Raw genomic sequence first — 19,283 nt, 5'->3', positions numbered from 1 at the left:
AAACAGTGCCATTTCAGATTTAACGGCACTAAATATTTTCGAAATGAGAACTGATTGCATCTCCAGTAGGAGTAATGCACGTGCAGGGGTGCAGTGCAGCATAGCATGCATAATATGTGGCAGCGAATGGGAGTTGAATGTACACATAGTACATTGCTATACTATTGCATTAGATTTTCAAAGGGATTTTACAACTGTTCAATATAAACAATAACTAAATATATCCGAGTTTGATATACATGAACTCTCGATAAACTGTATACCAAATATTCAAAAAACCAAATAGTAGATGCACTCAAACCTCGATTTAACGAAATCCGCGTTGTAACCAACTACTTTAATTTCCCGATGTTAGTTACATTGAAAATTGTTTATTCTTTCCGTAATTAATCAAGTAATTTCCTGACACGGTTTCTGTTGAACAAAGTTCTCAATCATTTCAAGGATGTACTGTAGAACTTCATAGATATGGTCGCATTTCATACAATTCCCTGGTACAAACATTCGTGACACACAAAAGATAACCTAAACAGTTAAGCTTCATTTTTACCTGTTCATACGTTCGCTGAAAACACAATCTTTCGGCACCAATGCTCAGGACGTCGCCAAATTGCGATCATATGATATGTTTTCAAGCTGCTAGATCGCATGTAAACAAGAAAAGTTTTGCGCGAGGCACACGCGATTGAAAGCTGTAGGCACCTGCCTGCGTCATGTGAAAATGCCACCATGCACGCATTCCTCTTCCGGTACGAACATATCTCACGAGGTTGTCGCATGTCACCATTCACAGCCATCACTGCCAACCCTATTGCAATACGCATCTTCACCTATCTGTTTCACAGCGCACAGGCACGTGGCATAGTGCCATTGGAACTTCAAAGTGTACAGCACACTATTAAGAGGCGATAACCCAGACACAGCGCCGTTCGCTGTGCCAGGCAGCGGTAAGCGTCATGTTTCGCTCTGGCAGCATGATATTCCAGCATTGCCCACCATCTTGATTTCATTTTGATTTCCTAACCAGCAAATCTCCGGGGGTCGTTGCACAACGCCATTCACAGCTATCACTGCCAACCCTATTGCAATAAACATCTTCACCTCCTTTACCTCGCACATGCATGTGTGGCATAGCGCCACTGAAACTTAGAAGTGTACTGCCCGCTTTTAATAGTCAATAACCCAAACGCACTGCTGTTCCCTGCTGCAGGCAACGCAAAGTGTGCATCATGTTTCGCTCTGATGGCACTGTATTCCAGCGGGGTCCGCCAGCTCAATTTGGTTTTGGTTTCCTGATCAGTAAATTTCGCGGGTTATCGCACGATGCCAACAACACAGCTATCACTGCCAGCTCTATTGCGATAAGCATCTTCACCTATCTATTTTAGAGCCTGCACATGTGGCATAGTGCTGTTAGAAGCGCACCACATGCTTTTAAAAGGTGATAACCCAAACGCAGTGCAAAGGGGATTGCTGCAGGCAGTGCAAAGTGAGCGTCATGTTTCACTCTGAGAGAATTGCATTCTGGTGTCGCCCACCAGTACAATTCTGTTTCCCCATCACAGTTGTAAAACATTACACAATAGAAAAACGATGACGCACGTCTCTGGCTGCCTAGTCCTTATGAACTCGATGAGCCTCGGCATCTCGTGCTGCAACAACTTGCGCAATGCTTCGCATTACACAGATGTCAACTACAGTTGAGTCTGCCAAACTTTCCTGTGACTTAGGATCGTACATTTTCTCAGTTGGCACATTCTTTCTCACATTTCTCTTTTTTTTCAAAATCGAACTAATGAGGCTTTACTGTACTTGGAGCCTCTTTGGCTAACGAATCTAGCAAAATGCTATACAAATGTTGAGCGAGGCAGAAGTCACTACTATCGTATCAACCTCTTCCCTGCTTTTTTTCCACCAATACTCTAAACATCTTTTGCTTATCTCGACTGCTGACCGGTTGATACCCCCCTTCTGTCCACTTTAAATCCAAACACTTCTGGAAGGTGTACATTACCTCCGTGTCTCACTGGGTGAATCCCTTAGTATGCCATTAGGATATGCTGAGTGGTCTCCGGATTTTGCTCCAGCATACACATGCCTGATCTTGTCGTGAGTATTTTCTCCAGTAAGTTTTTGTCTTTAGGTAACCACCTCGAGCTTCAATTAGAAAGGTACTGGCCTTTGTGTTATCGTACAGATTTTGCCTTCTAATTTCTTTCTTACCATTCTTGTAAACCTCCATGGTCTTTCTTGTTTCCATTCTTTGCATTCAATTTGCTGTTTCTGTTTCTCTCACTTCCTTTTTGATGACTCCTGGTTGTCTATTTACACTTTGAATTGCCCTGTACTTGGTTGCCAACTTTCTTGGCCCCTTCCTCCTTTCTGTGTCAATGCTTTTCAGGTACAGATACTTGAGCACGTTAGCAGCACATTTATTTTCATCCACGTTCCTGGGCCTTTCCTCAAAACTAATTTTGCCTTGTACTTCTTACTTCAAAAAAGGCCCAACCCCTGTGACCATGCATTGCCTAATTTGTTGTTTTGCCATGGGCTCCAGAAGCTAACTGGCCTATCTATTTTTGGTTACGGGGGGATAAGGCAGTTCAAAAACATATTTATATTTAAAACAATTTGAATGAAATATGCACAGTTAATGCATTTTTACCAGCTGATTCCAAAGGTGCAATTATTTTTCTCTATGACGAATATTTTTTTTAATGATATCCAAAACAGGATGTTCTTTGTTAGGAGCCTAATTAGCTAATCAACATCAACGTGCATTGCAATGTACAGCACACAGAATCGATTCTGAATGTTCATAGGGTGTCGTAACCTATAAATCATTGTTTTAGATCATTTTGTAGAGAAGTTATAGGTTGTCAAGCTTAGTCATAAAAAATATGACCTTGATGATAGAAAAATATCAGATTTCCGTATTTCTGTTATACTTAGAAGCTCACTATATTCCCTCTTTGCTTGGCCATTTGCCAAGTTCTTCCTCTACCTCTTGTGACTATATTTGTTATTTGTTCAGCGTCCAAATTGGGACTGACGAGTTTGAATTCGAGTTTGAATTACTCGAATTTCACTGTGCCAAAATTTCAAGGGACAACTTTAAGTATGAGCCATATTATAATTAACTTTCATTGTCTCTAAAAGCTAGTTTTGCTTCGAAGGTCCAGTCCATACAGCTTCAAGTCAAGCCCAATCACAACCAGAAAAAAAATCCACACTTCAGGTGTAAAAGTAAAACAGCAGAAAATAAATGTTCGTACCACCAGTCTGTGCATCAAAGCGCTTGGTGGCAATGGCGTCGATCTCGTCAATGAAGATGATGGCGGGTGCATTCTCCTTGGCCAACCGAAAGACATCCCGCACCATGCGAGGACCCTCGCCCAGGTACTTCTGCACAAACTCCGAGCCCACCACCCGGATGAAGGCCGCTGCGTACAGAAGCAAGCATAACTGCATGAAGCTAGCAGGGTACAATATAAAATCTTTTAACAGATGACGTGTGGTCAGTCAATAGAAACTTCAACATATTTAGGCCGACCCGACCCATAGTGCTTTCAGTGCACTTTTCAAGGCATCATTGGATCCAAGAATCATCATGTACAATCTCTATTCTTAAAGGGAGAGGACAGCCATGCGGATGCGCTGCTGACAGAGAAGTTTGTGCAGAACATGGTACGCGATGTGACAGGATGCTGTGGGGATTTCAACCCATGACTGTTAAGTGTTCCTTGGACAATACCATCAGAACATAGCCAGGTGACAGCAGAGTCCTAGAAGTAGGGCAAGACCAGAGGATGCGTATGATCATGTTCATTGCTCTCCACATTTATCACACAATAAGCAGGTGGAGGTTTGGTCGTGACCCGGTATGCAAGCTAGCAAGCCATCATCAAAGTGAGAAGTCCGGTTACCATATTGTGGTGCAAGGCTATGATAGGAGAGTGTGTCTGTACCTCGTGGAGTGTTCGTGTGGACACGGTATTGCAATCTGCCCTCGTACAACATGTGTGTTGTACCAACCATGTGTGTGCTCACTCAAATGGAGATAGTGTTAGTTAGCAGGCAGCGGCAACACAAGCCAATGAAGATCAGGCTAAGTCATAAGACAAAGAAAGAAGAAAACCAAAATTAAATTCTGAGGCTCTAAGTGCCAAAACTAAGATTTGGTTATGAGGCCCGCCAGAATAGGGGACTCCGGGTTACTTCTGACCACCTGGGCTTCTTTAATGTGCACCCAATGCATGGTATAAGGGCATTTTTGCATTTCACCCCCATCTAAATATGGCTGCAGCGGCCAGGATTCAATCCTGTGCCCTCGGGCTTAGTAGCGCAACGCCATCGCCACTACGTCACGATGGCTGGTCAGAAAGAGAGAAGGTCAAGAGATGACGAGATAAAGAGATTTTAGCAGACACATTGGTGAGGTGGTGACAACGTAAGAGAAGATGTACAGTAGAACCTCGTTCACAGATTCTGGAAAAAAATCCAATGAAGAATGTACTAACCAGGAAAATTTACAACCGAAATTCACTAAAAAAATTTGTCTAACTCATCAGTAGTTCACATTTACAGAAGGCAAAGCATTGCACGGATCATTGCTGCACAAGATGATGACGTGTGCTGAGATGGTAGGGCATGAGAGGTGAATTGTCATTCTTGTGGCTTCGGCACATGTGTGGTACGCTTCCAACAGCAGTACGCCACACACATTGTGAAATCAAATGATGAAAATGCTTATCGCAGTAGGATGGCTGTAGATGTGACAAGCGACAACGTGTGAGAAAATTTGCTGGTACTGAGAGAGGAAACTTATTGTGTGCTGGAATTTTCATAGACTGTGGGGAAGAGGTGGGCGGCCAACTGCTCTCAATTACGTGTGCATCGAGTCTTTTCTTGTTCACATGGAACCCAGAGGCCAGAAAATATATGACACTATCGCAGTTTGGCAATGCACTGAATGCTGGTGCCAGAAAATAGTGTTTTCCGGGAACATATTAACCGGTAAAAAATATGCAGATACCACGCACTGCAGGAATCGATGCAAGCGAAGCTTTCTGTGGTGTTCGCATCGGTTGACAATAATTAGCAGTGATGTTGATGGTGCGTGTTTAATTTCTTCAAGTTTTAGTTCCACATGAGAGTGGTGAGTTGACTTTAAGTGTTACCTTGCGTGCACCACTGCTCTTTGTCTGTGCAGTACACAAAACACACAGAGGAAGGTGTTTGCTTGAGGTGTTCCTGTGTGCCATACTTCATAACTTTTGAGAGGATTGAGTATTGTCATTGCCTCACATGGCACATCGCATCAGGGCAGAAGTATTGAACTTTAATTGAATTATGGGGCTGTACATGCCAAAACCACAATCGAATTGCGAGGCACATTGTAGCGACAGACTCCAGATTAATTTTGACATCATGGTGTTCTCTAACGTCTCCCTAAATCTCAGTGCACGAGCATTTTTTTTCATTTCGCGCCAGTCGAAACGCGGCTGCCACGGTTGGGATCAAACCCACGGCCTCGAGCAATGCCATAGCCGCAAAGCTACCACAGTGGGCACAGGAGTGTTGATTTGACAGGTGACCACTTCCATAGTGTCGACTAGACCCTACTTTAATGCGGCTCTGCTTCTGCATGCCCTGTGTAAGTTGTCCGCTCGACAAATTTGTGTTTATTTTTCAGAAACAGCAGAAACGTCCCGTGCTGCACCTTGAACTTAAATTTATACCATTTGCTCGCAACCACAGTCGTGTCTATAGCAGTAGCATTTCCTTCCCTTCTCACATCACCTTTTCCCAATCTCATCCCCACCTGTATGAACTGTGAGCGAAGAGGGAAAAGGTTGTTACCCACTTGTTTTGCGACTACATCAGTTCTGCCCATTCTGTGCCTCCTCCCCCCCTCCTCTCTGCCATTATATCTAGCTTCCCTCTGGACTTGCACGTTAGTAGAAGTGTAAGCGTTACAATTTCTGCGATGCTTTTGCAAGAATCACGGGTAATTACAGCTGTCGAGAGGCTAATGTAGCGATGTCCAGGGAGCTCCAGAGGGCATCGTGCACGTTCAACAAGGTGCAAAGGTCCAAACGAGTTTTTCGCATCACCTTTACACTTTGCCACGCTCCTGACATGTATGCACACACTCTGGACCACCCCCCGACGTGGTGTGCCAGATAGCAGCAGCAGTGGGAAAGTCTAAGGAAGAGCCAAAGAAAGCTTCGCTTTAAAAGAAGTGTAACTGTACTGGGTCATTTTTTCTGTTTTCGGTTGCAAACGTTGGCACCGGGACACCGTACAAAACGGGATCATCTAAACGAGGCTCTGCTGCATTTAGCATTCTTTTACAGTTATCACAAGCCCTTAAGATCTATGGTTCGCATTCAGAAACCATTGATCTCCAACTTTATTGCCCTAAAAAATAAAGTCTTCATTCTGCAAGTTGAATGAAATGGCATCATATCAACAAGGTTCTGCCCCATCTAGTGTATACATCAAGGTTAACATTCACAAACAATTGATCTAGAACATTATGGCACAAAATAATAAAGTCTTCAATCGGTGTTTTCCATGTTACTAAGGCATCAATACTCCAGCCGTCATCTACACTTCACCATAAATTGAGTAACCTTTTTTCTATTGTCCTTAAGTGCCCTGAACCACCCCTCAGGCTTGGTGAAATAACATAGTCCGCGGGTAGCATACGCTGTTGTGAACATCTCAGCCAAGTTCTGCTGTCGTACACGGTCCGTGGAGCTCGCAAGCGGAGCGCGAAGTCACCTTTTTCTCAAACGCTCTCGTTTCAAAAACCCCATGATCTTCGCTCTTTTCTGTGTGCTCTATTTCGTCATAAAGCTCACTCCTATACGCGGCTGCTATTGGTCGCTGCGCTCGGCTACATCGCAGCCGCTGCGAGGTGCCACCACAAGTCCAGTGGCTAAGCGCACTGCGGCTCTCTGAGGACAGCTGCGTTTGGCTTACGTTTAGCACGGCATAGGCACCAAATCAGATATTTGATCTGCACGCCACGGTGACATCTCTGCTGTAGCCTTCGCAGTGCAAGGCATTGGAGGAGGAAGGGGAGCACAGCTAAGACTGTGTTTGATTGCTGATAACTCCGCTTCTGCTGAACACATTGAAGTACTTTTTGCGGCAAAGTGTTTCTGAAATAGCCTATCTTCACTTCAAATGTCTTTCTCCACTTCGATAAAAAGTGGTTCAGGGCCCCTTTAAGGCCCTAGGTTTCAAGCAGAGTAACTACCTCTAGATAGATACTGCTACATGTTAACAAATGCCGATGTGTGGTTTCTGCACTATTTCCCATATGTTACACTAATATAGTCAAGATCAGCACTTTTTTCCAATTTCCCCATGTTCTCAGACATTGTCGTTTGGCTTTGAACAGCAATGTGCTACCCTGATGATGATTGAGTCAGATCGCCTTCTAAATGGAGCCACAACTGAGTGGCAGAGAGCGATACCACTGCACAATGGCCTTCAAGGTAGGCTGTGCAAGCGTAGTGTTGCAGCAAATCAATCTTGAGGTCATGCCGATACAAAAGTCTGGCATGGTGATTGGCAAAGCATGATAGGCATAGTTCGAGGACTCCGTGATTAAAGGGCTTTCACTTTCCAAAGCAGCACAGAAGCTGAGAGGGATGCCTAGTAGAAGGTTCCGAATCAATTTTGACCACCTGGGGTACTAACGCTTTCTATACCGCACGAAATGAAAAAAATTGTACCAAGTTTCTCAGAAATATGGCATGGGTGCAAGCCTTGTTTTCAGTGCGAGCAATCAACCAGCCAAAAATAAAGACTACACACAAACTATCTAGTGTGAAAAACTGCTAGTAGAAGCAAACTGACGGATGTAATCATCACCTGTTCACACTACAAGGTACTTAGCATTTTTACTCATGGCAACTATACTTGTTGGTGGTACAGAAATTATTAACTCTTTCATTACCCCTTGAAATATGCTCATTTTCAGTGCTTATATGGCTTAAAATATCATTTCAAGACGCAGTAGTCACAACGTATACTGTAATACATAAAATTATACATCAATTATAAAATTATAATTTTCAATGGATGTATAGCAGTAATAATTGCTCAGACAAATTTTGAAAATTCTTATGAGAAACTTCAAAGAAGCACCACAAGGAACACAAATGAAGTTAGTCATTTTCTATATTTAGTATAAGTGCCGAGTACAAAAATATCTAAAATATACAATATGCACGTGGTTCCTAGTTCAGCTTTTTTAAGTCAGATTATGCAAAAAAATTATATTATGAAGATTTGCTGGCGTGAATGCTAGCCATAGCAATGCCCATGCTATACGGTAAAGCAGTCGCTTTGCAAATGTGAAAACAGTTAAGTTCCTATTGTAGAGAGAGCATTTATTTTTACTCATTGCAGCAGGCACCTGGTGTGTCTCTTACTTCGTTCTTTAGGCTCGCAAAGCTATGGCTGTCAGGTCAGGGAGCATGAAGAAGACTACTTGATGATTGTGTATGATAAATTTTTTCTGTGCAAGCAAGGTGGTCTAGTGCGAGTCTAACTGGCACTGGAACCTCCATATGCTTTGTTCATTTCCTGTACAGTTCTGTGCAGTAATGTGGAGTGTTGTACAATATTTTACAGTAATGAATGCAGGCACATGAGCAGGCAGTGTTCAACATGCAAGAGATTAGGCAGCTAGTCAAGCTTCAGTCAAAGGCTGGTCTGAAATCGACTGCGTGCTATAGTGCGAGTAAAAACCTCCACACGATGAGAAGGATTTCTCGTAGTAATTTGTACATATGCTGTCGAAGAGCTGATGGGTAAAAGCAACCCACAGAGCTGAAAAAATAAAGATGCACTTGATATTAGTTAAACAGAAATATCAAAATAACACGCACTCATAAGCATCTAATGTTAAAACAGCCTATAAAGTCGGATCGGAAAACTGACAACCCGAGACTTTTTCCAGGCTACCCAATCGGTCAAAAATTGTCAAATCTGACAAATACTTAAAGTTCAGTCGACATTTCATATGGTGCATGATGATGGTAATAGAATTCCAACAGAAATGTTTTAACACGGAATAGAAAAGCTGTCGGACTGATTTCTATGGGCACAGTAACAAAAGAGTTAATGTGCACCCATTGCTTAGTACACAAGTGTTTCCACAATCTGTCTTCATCGAAATGCGGGGAATCCGACCCACAACCTTGTTTTTCTGCAGCCGGCTGCCATGGCCACCGTCACAATGGATAAAAACCAAGAACATTTAGCAGGATTCACTCCCCACCAAGTTGGCAATTCAACAGTGTCAGTAACAAAGACGTGGATAGTGCACGTTGCCAGGAAGCAAACAGAAGCACAAGAAGATACTTATTTTTGACAATGAGCTAGCTTACAACTGCCTCAGTCCCCACAAGTTTAACACAAGCTCTTGACAGGCTTTGGGCTTCCTGGAATGTTGGCGATACTGCAGAATGACTGAAAGGCTGGCAAGTTGGTGCAGATTCATAGCTACACCAGGGCAGCATGATGCAACACAAACAAAAGAAGAGGGAAAGAATGTTCCGTCTATTCTTTTAGTCTTTCTTTTCTGTGTTCATGCTGCCCAGGTGTCTGTGAATTGGTGACATTACCTAGCCAAGTCAAGCTGCAGACTTTCTTCTGTTAAATGTTTTTCTCTCACTGGTAGCACACCATTTTGAGCCGCAACAGCAAAAGTTTGGGCAGGATAGCCTAGTGCACGCACCTGTGGTGTGGTGTGCAACGGCCTTGGCCAGCATGGTCTTGCCACAGCCAGGTGGGCCATACATCAGCACCCCACGGGGTGGATCAATGCCGATCTGCTTGTACAGCTCGAAGTGGGTCAGTGGCAACTCCACAGCCTCCCTGATCTCCTGCTTCTGGATGTCCAGGCCTCCAATATCTGCATACTTGATGTCCGGCTTCTCGTCTGCACCGAGAAAGAGAAGCGAAGGATTGGTGGCACAAACTGCAGCAACCAATAAGGCACACAACCTACTACGACGACAGTGCAATACCTCTCCCACATCACACTTGCCAACCTTAAAATTTGAGAAATTCGACAGTCAAAGCCAAAAAATACAATATTAGCTGAAAAATACTACAGATGGTATGGTTACTCAATTTGTTGACTGTATTGCAGGCTGTATTGTCAGCGATTAGGCACCCTCACCTATAATTAAAGCAAGAATGGTCTTCCCAAACAATTTTTTGTAGTGCAATGTCAGTTAATTAGTTATGTTTAGTTATTCAAAATTATAAATATTCATTTTGGGGCAGAAGTCATATTCGAAAAGTTGCAGAGACTGCTAAGAAACACTTCATCAACTTGTTTCCATGACTTTATCATTTACATGGTTCTTTTTTCTGGGCTCTGAAAAAAGCTTCTGAAATATCAAAAAGTGATGTCCCTGTGTGCTTGTGCATTTGGATAGCAGTGCTCTTGAATGTGTTTTAAAAGAATGAAGCCCACATGTCTACAAAAGCTGACAAGTGTGTTTGCATACACGTTCAGTGGCCGATTTTAGAAGTGTAGTGGATTTTGATCTTCGCAATAATGGTGAGAATGTACTTTGGTCGCCATGGCCAACTGCTTTCTTTCTGTTTTAACTGACGTGCAGGCTTCATTATATTGAAACATGATTGAGAACACTGCCATTCCAGGTACACAAGCATGTAGTAACGTAACATTTTTTCTCATATTTCAATTCTTTTTCAGAGCTTGTAAAAAGAACCACATAAAATGTGACGTCATAGAAACAACTTTAATGGGTGTTCCTGACCATGCTCAACTTTTCAAATATGACTTATGCCCTCAAACGAATATTTAAAATTTGGAATAATTAAATATAATGTAATGAGATTTAATTACAAAGGTGATAATAAGTCTAGCAGCAGGGAACAGCACAAGCTGTTTTGCAATCATAGCACGGGTCGCCGTCGTCGTCTTTGAGCTGCCACCAAATACACAAGAAGCGTTTGCTTCATTACATTGGACCTGTGTGGGAAATGGAGCCATCTTGGTGACTCAGGGAGAAGACAAACAAGGGGGTTGTAATATGGCTTTACACAGCTAACATTCACTGTCTTGCAACCCCAACAACGAAGGTCCGGCGACGGTGTGACAGGCTCAAAATATAGTTCACAGGTGAGGTGGTGTCAAAGATACGGTATGGACTGTGGTACCATGCAAATAGTCTAGAAGAAAGGCCACGGGTGTGAGGTGCTATTGCCAAACAAGGGAACCAACCAGCAGGGAAGGTGGGCACAGCCTGGTGAATGCCATGTCATGTCTTCTGATGTCCCTGATTGCTGCTGGTAAGCGAACGAGCCAGCTGGCAGCAATCTTCAGCATATCACACGACTTCTGAAATTGTAGCGCACTCAGATGCATTGGCTCGGTACGTCAGGATAGCATCCAGTGCAACGAAGGCTCCATACAAGAGAAAAGAAGGCGAAAAACCGGTGGTAACTTGCGTCACGGTGTTATCTGCAAACCTAACGAATGGGAGTATGGTGTCCCAATTGGTGTGGTCAGACAAGACGTAGATCCTTAACATGTCAGTGAGTGTTCGGTCCAACTGCTCCATGAGACCGTTCGTTTACAGGTGGTACGCGATCAATCCAGTAAACGATGTTGCACTCGTGAAGAAGGGGTTGTATTGCTTCTGACACGAAGACACAACTCATATCGCTAAGTAGTTCTCAAGGAGCACTGTGGCAAAGGACGAAGTTACGAAGAACGAACATTGCAACGTTGCACACGGTCGCTGCGGAAAGGGCCGCGGTCTCGGCGTGGCAATTCAGGTGATTGATGCCAACAATAATCCATCAATTTCAGCATCCGCTGTATGGAAGTGGGCCATAGAGGTTGATGCCGACACGGTCGAGTGGTAGAGCAGGACACGGTAGTGGCTGTAGTACACCAGGAGGGCGCTATGGAGGGGCCTTGCTTTGTTGACAAGCGGTGCAAGATTGAACATACTGCTGGAAAAACCGGTACATTCCATGCCAGCAATGTTGCTGACGCAGCCTTGTGAATGTTTTTAGAACACCGGCGTGGACACTTTGAGGGTCAGCATGGAAGTACACGCAGATGTTGGAGCACATGTGATCAAGGATGGCCAGAAGCTACTTCCGACCGTCGGACATATAGTTGCGGCAGTAGAGGGTGTTGTCTTGCATGGCAAAGTGGGCTGCTTGACAGCGTAGCATCTGCGTTGAAGGAATGACCGATGCACGGCAAGGTAGTCGAGCAGAAGGGCAAGCGATGGGTCAGTGCTTTGCTCGGAGGGCATATCAATGGCCCATCCCTCACAATCACAGCATGGGTCATCATTGTCTTCGAGCTGCCACAGAAAACATGAGGCGTGTCTGCTTCATTACAGCAACTAATTAGCTAGAAAACTGCACTTCAAAAATAGCTTGAGTAACTCAGAACTACAAACAATATGCTATTGGTCTCATTTGCCTAAGGTACACCACACAATCTTTATAAAGTTTGGTCCTAGTTACCTTTCCGGAAGTCTATAAATGCTTGTTGGGTGCAAAAACATATTTCTTAGCAGAATCAGCATGCCCAGTGTGAAGCTGATAACAGTGCTTCTGTATCCCTGCCTGGGACATGAAACAACCCAGACAGCACTTTCAGGCGATGTTCCTCCAGCAACATTCTGAGGTCTCAACAGACATTGCGAAACATACATGAACAGTGCTAAGGAAGAAATGGTGTGCGGAATTGGTGCTGGACACTTCACTCACAATGCCAGTAATCAACTCACTTTAAAGGGACAGACACCTGTTCATAACATTACTTGAGATAGCCTCTCTGATGGAAAAATTGTGCATCCTATTGACGGAAAACAGCATTGTTCCCTTCATTAAAAAGACACTAAAGGCAAATACGAAGTCGACGTGGACTGTTAAAATACCATTCCAGAAACCTTGCAGTAAAACGCCCAGCCATGGAGAAACCGAGCCAAGACAGAGCGTTGGATTTGCCGCTGCAGCTACTCTTGGTCAAGTGACGTGGACCATTCGTGAATCCCACGACATCGTATGGACGTGGCATTCTCTGCTACTTGCAGTTCGTGCGAGTTTCACAAGCCAGCAAAACTAGCGCAGCATCACGCGATAACAAAACTACTGAAAGGCAAAAGAGCGGGCGGCATAGAGAGGAGAAAACGAAACCTTTCGTCTGCCTGCGTCGTTGTCAAGGATAGCGTCGTTTAGTTCTTTCTTTCTAAAAAAAAAATCTAATAAAACTTGACAAGTAGCATTTTCTTTCGCCTTATAATGCAATACAATGTTCTTTTTATTACGAGTGTTTGAGTACTAGTGACAGAATTATAATGAGGAGTGCCTTCGTCATCGGGCTAGTACTTAAATGCCGCGGGGGAGTCTCTAATTGTGTCCTGCATTTACCTCAATTTCTGTATTACTAAAGCTCGGTTCACGATAATACTGACATCTTAGATGTTCTCAAGCACTAATCTATCACTTTAGCTTAACTTAATATTTGCCTTTGGTGTCCCTTTAAATGACAATTTATATTTTTAATTCTTCACAGAATGTGAAAAATGACATTTGGTGCCCCACCCGGCAAAAACATGACAACTAATAGGATGCCCAATCACGTGACCTTCCAATAGTGTATGCAGCTCGTGGGCCTTGTTTTAATAATGAAATCCATTACACTTCTGCTTATAATTTTTTTCTTTGTTTGCTGTTTAACCCCCCCCCCCCCCCTATTCTTTTTTATTTGCAGTGTGCAGCTATATCCTCGCTTATAGTGAGCAAAAAAGTGGTGCTGCCTTCACGTGACGGTTTGCAGAGATGGGGGCCTTTCAAAATCTTGGCCATCGCTTTCACTGCCATCACCTGTGGACTTGTTAATACGAATTTGCACTATGCTCTCCCATGCGAGCTAGAATTTCAAATTCCAAACTGCTGAGGTTTCTGAGCAACTTTTTGTGAAAGAGGGCACAATTGCTTTGTTCGATTCATAAAAGGTGCATGGCGCCACAAACGAAAAGGCGCGAGTGATGCTGGTTGTAGTGCACTGGGTTTCACCCACTTGCTGCAAGGTTCAAGGGTGTACTGCAGCGTGGCAGCACCTTGCAAGGTTGCACCCTGTGCAATCGAGAATGGGGGCGCAGAGTGTGCTGCTGTACCTCGAACAAATGAAGGCCTAGGTGCAGCACATCGTAAATAGGCGTAGAAGGTGCAAATAAACTTGGTTGAATTGAATAGACCTATTGAAATCGCGCATGGTGCCATTGCACCATTGTGTGCAAAAGCATGGTTTCGTTTTGGATGAGCTTTTGGATGCCTGTGACAAAATAAGAAGGCAGAGGGCAAGCCATGAATCATGGCTTGCCCCCTGCCTCCTTATTTTGTCACAAGCATGCCACAATGCCACAAATGGTGCTAACTGCTATCACTACTGCAGATATTGGTGTTTAATAATACAGACCAGCACGCAGCATGGAGATAGAGCTGTCGGCCTCTGGGGGCAGGACATCGACGAGTGCATTGCTGTGCTTATGAAGTGCAACCGAAGCACTGGGCTTGAGCAGCTCACGGTCCAGCGTGGAGAGGATGCGTACATAGTAGTTGGAGCCTGTGGTGGAGCCCACAATGCCCGTGTGCGGGTCCACAGCCTCCAGGAACTGGCCAATGACCAGTGGCACGCTTTGGATGCGCTTCACCTCCTCCTGGGCGTGCAGGTATTCCTTCTTCAGGTTGCGCTGCTCGTCCTTGATATATTCTTCCTGCACTGCCAGGAACTCCAGCTGACGCTCCAGTTTCTGCAATGGGAAAGCAGTACATGTAAAAAAATTACACAGATAACCATGTACGGTAGGAATGGACGTTTTGTGAAGCATTTGGCAGATAGCTAGCTAACCAAAGTACTCCAAAGTGTTAACAGATGGTCCAACGTGTTTTTGTAAGAGGAGCATTTGTGTGTGTGAGAACTGCAGCAGGCAAAAACGACATTAACGACGACAGTGTGACGACAATGACATGACAATTAATTTAATGTACTCCAGCCAAGAAATGTTGCAACCTGTTTTATACACCCTGGCCAAGCTTGAAATCGGTGCAATGTTGCATAGACTCACAGCGTTGGTACTTTTGTAAGCAATTTGTTTCTACATGATGCATGCAAAGGATGGTGGCAGTCATTAGTGCATTCCAATACTGCGTTTATGGCCAAATAAAAACTGCCGCAGGCACACATACATTACTCTTGCTTTTTTATGCAAATTCTTGCTTTGTGACGTGGCATATGCACCAATCGTCTAAAAACGCAAGTCAGCATTGGCATGAGAAGAGTATGAAAGCATCTATGAGCTAATGGATAGAGGATTTGGTTATTGTGCTGAGGGATCCTGGTTTGAGCCAACCCCCGCAAAATAAATTTTTGAGCATGATACATATGATATGTTAAGTGCAGACCGCCACAAATTGCACAAACAAATTAACAAAGGTTTCTGCGAGTTTGCTTCCATTAACCCTTTCAGGGTCAATGACGTAACTATACAGCGCCGCAAACGAGTCCAAAATGGTCAATTCCGTATATTTACGGCGCCATCTGTACGTTTAAAAAGCGTGCCAATTTCCTAACTTTTTCTTTCTTGGCATGTGCTGCCACTATGTGGGAATACAGGGAATTTTTTTCCTGCACCTTCCTCTGTCGGTTTTCGTTGCATGGTTTGTTTTAGAGCTAGTTTGCTTCGGCGTGTCTTTATACTACCGCTCGCGCATTGGTACGCACGCGCACAGGCACCGTTTTGGTTTTTGTTTCACGGGCGGTTTCGGCTTCTTGCGCTTGCAAAACTGATGGCTATCTCGTTACTAATCACTGAAAGGGTGAACGCCTGTTTCTCGCTCGTTTAGTGCTCACAGGGGTGTGCATAGGAAGGATGCCACCGTGCATGTGTTTTGTTTTCTTTTCTTTTTTGGAGACGAGCGAAAACTAATTGCCTCTGGTTGGCAATAAGATGAAGATTAGCGGAAGTTTGTCACACATTTCGCTTTTTTGACGGGCACACAACCACACAGTTTTCTTGAGTGTGCTCACTTATGCAGTTCAATTTCGCTATGGACATAAATATTAGTGTAAGAGCAGGAACATTAGAAACTCGCGAAATATTCTCGTGTGCGCATTTTCTAAGCCTTGAATTACCTGTATAACAATGCATCAAATTTTTAATTCTTATATGTTTATTTCCTTTTTTTTATTGTTTTTATTCATGAATAAACAGTACATATATACCAACACAAAATATTTTTTCTCACATTACGGTCACCCTAGAAAAATTGAGGTAAATTTTTTTTGAAATACTAGGTCCCTCAGAAGAATTGGAAGCTGCAATAAAAGAATCGACCCTGGGCGGTCGCATATGGCGAAAAAAATCGACCCTAAAAGGGTTAAAGCATGGGACTGAATACGCACATATTACATTTGACCTCCGAGATAGCCAAGGCATTTGGTTGTGTTCAGAGAATTACTTCCTCAATAACACTGTGGCAGAAAAAAAAATAACCTGTATTACAGGGGATCTACCAAGTTGACATTTCCAAATTCCCCGAGTTTTACAGGTTTTCCCCAAGTGCCTTTGCAAAATTTCCTAAGTGACCCGAAACTTTGTTGTTTTATGTCAATACGAGCTGACACCATGTCGCAAGACGGTCTGACACCATGTCACCCAATGGTGTCACAGTCTACCAAGCATATTAAAAAATAAAGGAAACGACTTAATCCAGTTTGAATAGTAAGGAGCAGCATTTATTTTATTCCAAATGAAAACAGAAGGGAGGGGCTAGTAAAATGCACAGCAAAAAAATATATATATATATTCAAGAAGAAGTGGTAAAGTCAACTGCAAACCTGGTCGAAAATTCTCAAATACGAATAAGGAGGAGACGCATACAGAAGTAAATATGTTCAAATATGAGCTCTTTCTATCAACTGATAGCAAGCTCATAGGAGACCCAAACTATGTCACAAGGGAGATTCTCTTGCAACAGCTGGTAAGTCAACCGCAACTGTCCTGACATACTCTCAGCCCGCTCACAACGCCTCAGTGTTGTGTTTCACTGCTTTAGAGTTTGTTTTGGTTTGTATGAGGGAGACCTGCATCTCAGCGTCAGCCAACACTTTGCTTTTTGAGTTCAAGCTCCTTCAAAGAAGCAGCACCAGGCTTTCTTTCCGATCATTCCTCAATGCATAGGTCCTTCGTGTTCTCGTCCCCCTTCCGCCGCACATTCGCCCCACAGACCATTTGAAGCATCCTCTTGGTCAGTTTTACAGTTAATGTTCAATTTTTCGGACTCTTTAGGGGCCGCGAAATGTCAATGTAATGGAATATTTAGGTTCCCAAGACCCTCCTGGCTCGCGCGTCTTATATTGAAATTGTTATGCAAATTTGCAAATTATTTTAAATAAGCAAAAAGCGCAAAAACAAAACCGGAACTTGACCAGTCCTAGTCTAGTCTCCACTAGGAAAGGCACGCAAGGCATGCCGGTTTGGCCCATTGGCAGCGAAGAGCTGACGATCGGCTGAATCGTGACCGCGCCGGACCTTCGGGTGACAATATGTCAGCTGCACCAGCTCTTCGTATCTGTCAAATACTGACAGTTATGATTCTGAACAATTCAATAGTCCCGAATTGCCATTCGCATTCGACCCGCCACCACGAGAGCCAGCGCCCATGTGCTACATATCGTGCTGCAGCCTGAAGACCAAGGGTAGCCCTAGCCACTGATTTTATACGTGCTGCTTGCTATTTTAGGTGTTTTACACCTTCTCAGGGAAGCACTTCGCATGCTCACGGTAAGATGTGGAGCACGACTTTCTGCATTTGTATCCCGCAAGAAAGCCGTTGACAGTCCAAAGCACCGACTGGTGCATTTGTTTACATTGGCAGGTGCAGCAACCATTCCTCATTCACTTGAGATATAATGCTATAGCCACTCATCAGTGACATATATTAATGTCAGAACATATCAAAAGAGGCAGATTTTGTGCATGTAAGCACCGTTGCATCTCTGAATCTCACTGATATGAGAGACCACAGATCTTCGAAAACAGTGAGCGGGAAACCGTAGTACGGGAGTGTTGTTACGCTGCCTATTATTATTCTTCGTGTTCTCTTCATGCACACAATGTGTTCCGTAAAGTGTACATAGATGAGGACTTTGCAAGAATGCATAGTTTTCGCACGGAAACACCGATGCCAGTATAGAGACTGTTGGCAGCTTAACTACGCGATCGTTTATGCTGCTGTATCAAGGGGCCTATGCTTGCTGCCCTTGTGATACAAGGCAAGCAGTGCACCTTGGAAGCTAAATAATGAGTCTGCATGACAATACGTAAAAATACACCCATGTTCGTAGTTGCACTTAATTTACGGAAGTGCCGGTGAGTGTGGCAGGCAGCTTTCTGTCGAAAACAGCAATGTACCGATGCAGATACTGCTTCGTGTCGTCGCTTCTCGCTTTTTTTGTGTGCACTGTACAAAGTGAGGAATGGTCTTGCTGGGTATTCGGTGGGTACGTTACTCTGAACACTTCTATCATGTCCTCAAAAAAAGCAGGTTTGAGAGTTGCACAGATTTTTTACAAATAAATTTAATAAATTGCTCCAAACACCCTACCTTGCCTCCTCCCCTCAGTTACAAGCCACATTTTGTATGACGTCGGGAGTGTTTCATGCACAGCATGCCTGGATTATGCAGACAACAGTGACGAGAGCATCGAGGAACCGACGATCGTGAGCTAGTGCATGGCGTGAGAAAATGTTGTCATGAGAAGTTGTGTTCCCTGTAGTCAGAGGATGCACAAACTTCAACACTCGCCATCTGCACACACAGTTTGAGCCGTTTGAGCCGATGCCATTCGCGTTCAGGTGACATTAAGCCTATATGTCACAGTCACGGAGCTCATGCGTGTACTGCTGGCGGATGTGAGCAACTGACCTGACGCTAACTAAGCCATTAGGATGAACAAAACTGCTTCTATAGTTCAGTTTTGACCATACGGATTTGAAATAAACCATTTCTTAGAGAGCAAACAGGTATAGACGATATTCTAATTGACATTAAGAGAAAGAAATGGCACTGGGCAGGTCATGTAATGCACAGAGTAGATAAATGTTGGACCATTAGGGTGACAGAATGGGTAACAAGAGAAGGGAAGCGCAGTAGAGGACAGCAGAAGACTAGGTGGTGCGACGAAA

The 19,283-nt window shown here is 43.8% G+C and overlaps 1 protein-coding gene across 4 annotated transcripts in view; it reads right to left on the bottom strand.

Moving 5' to 3' along the window:
- LOC126531787 (26S proteasome regulatory subunit 6B) overlaps positions 1-19,283 on the bottom strand; it is a 60,579-nt gene that overhangs the window by 26,279 nt on the left and 15,017 nt on the right. For all 4 annotated transcript variants that reach the window (XM_055071486.2, XM_055071485.2, XM_050179515.3 and 1 more), the window contains exons 3-5: positions 14,513-14,846; positions 9,764-9,967; positions 3,276-3,443 (exon numbers count right to left, since the gene is read on the bottom strand). In XM_055071486.2, the coding sequence (XP_054927461.1) occupies positions 3,276-3,443; positions 9,764-9,967; positions 14,513-14,846 (706 nt within the window). The remainder of the gene's footprint in view (positions 1-3,275; positions 3,444-9,763; positions 9,968-14,512; positions 14,847-19,283) is intronic.

The sequence above is a fragment of the Dermacentor andersoni genome, chromosome 5 (assembly GCF_023375885.2).
Source record: "Dermacentor andersoni chromosome 5, qqDerAnde1_hic_scaffold, whole genome shotgun sequence".
Taxonomy (NCBI): Eukaryota; Metazoa; Arthropoda; class Arachnida; order Ixodida; family Ixodidae; genus Dermacentor; species Dermacentor andersoni.
Note: the sequence above shows the minus strand (reverse complement) of the source record. Positions and strands in the feature narration are given on the sequence as shown.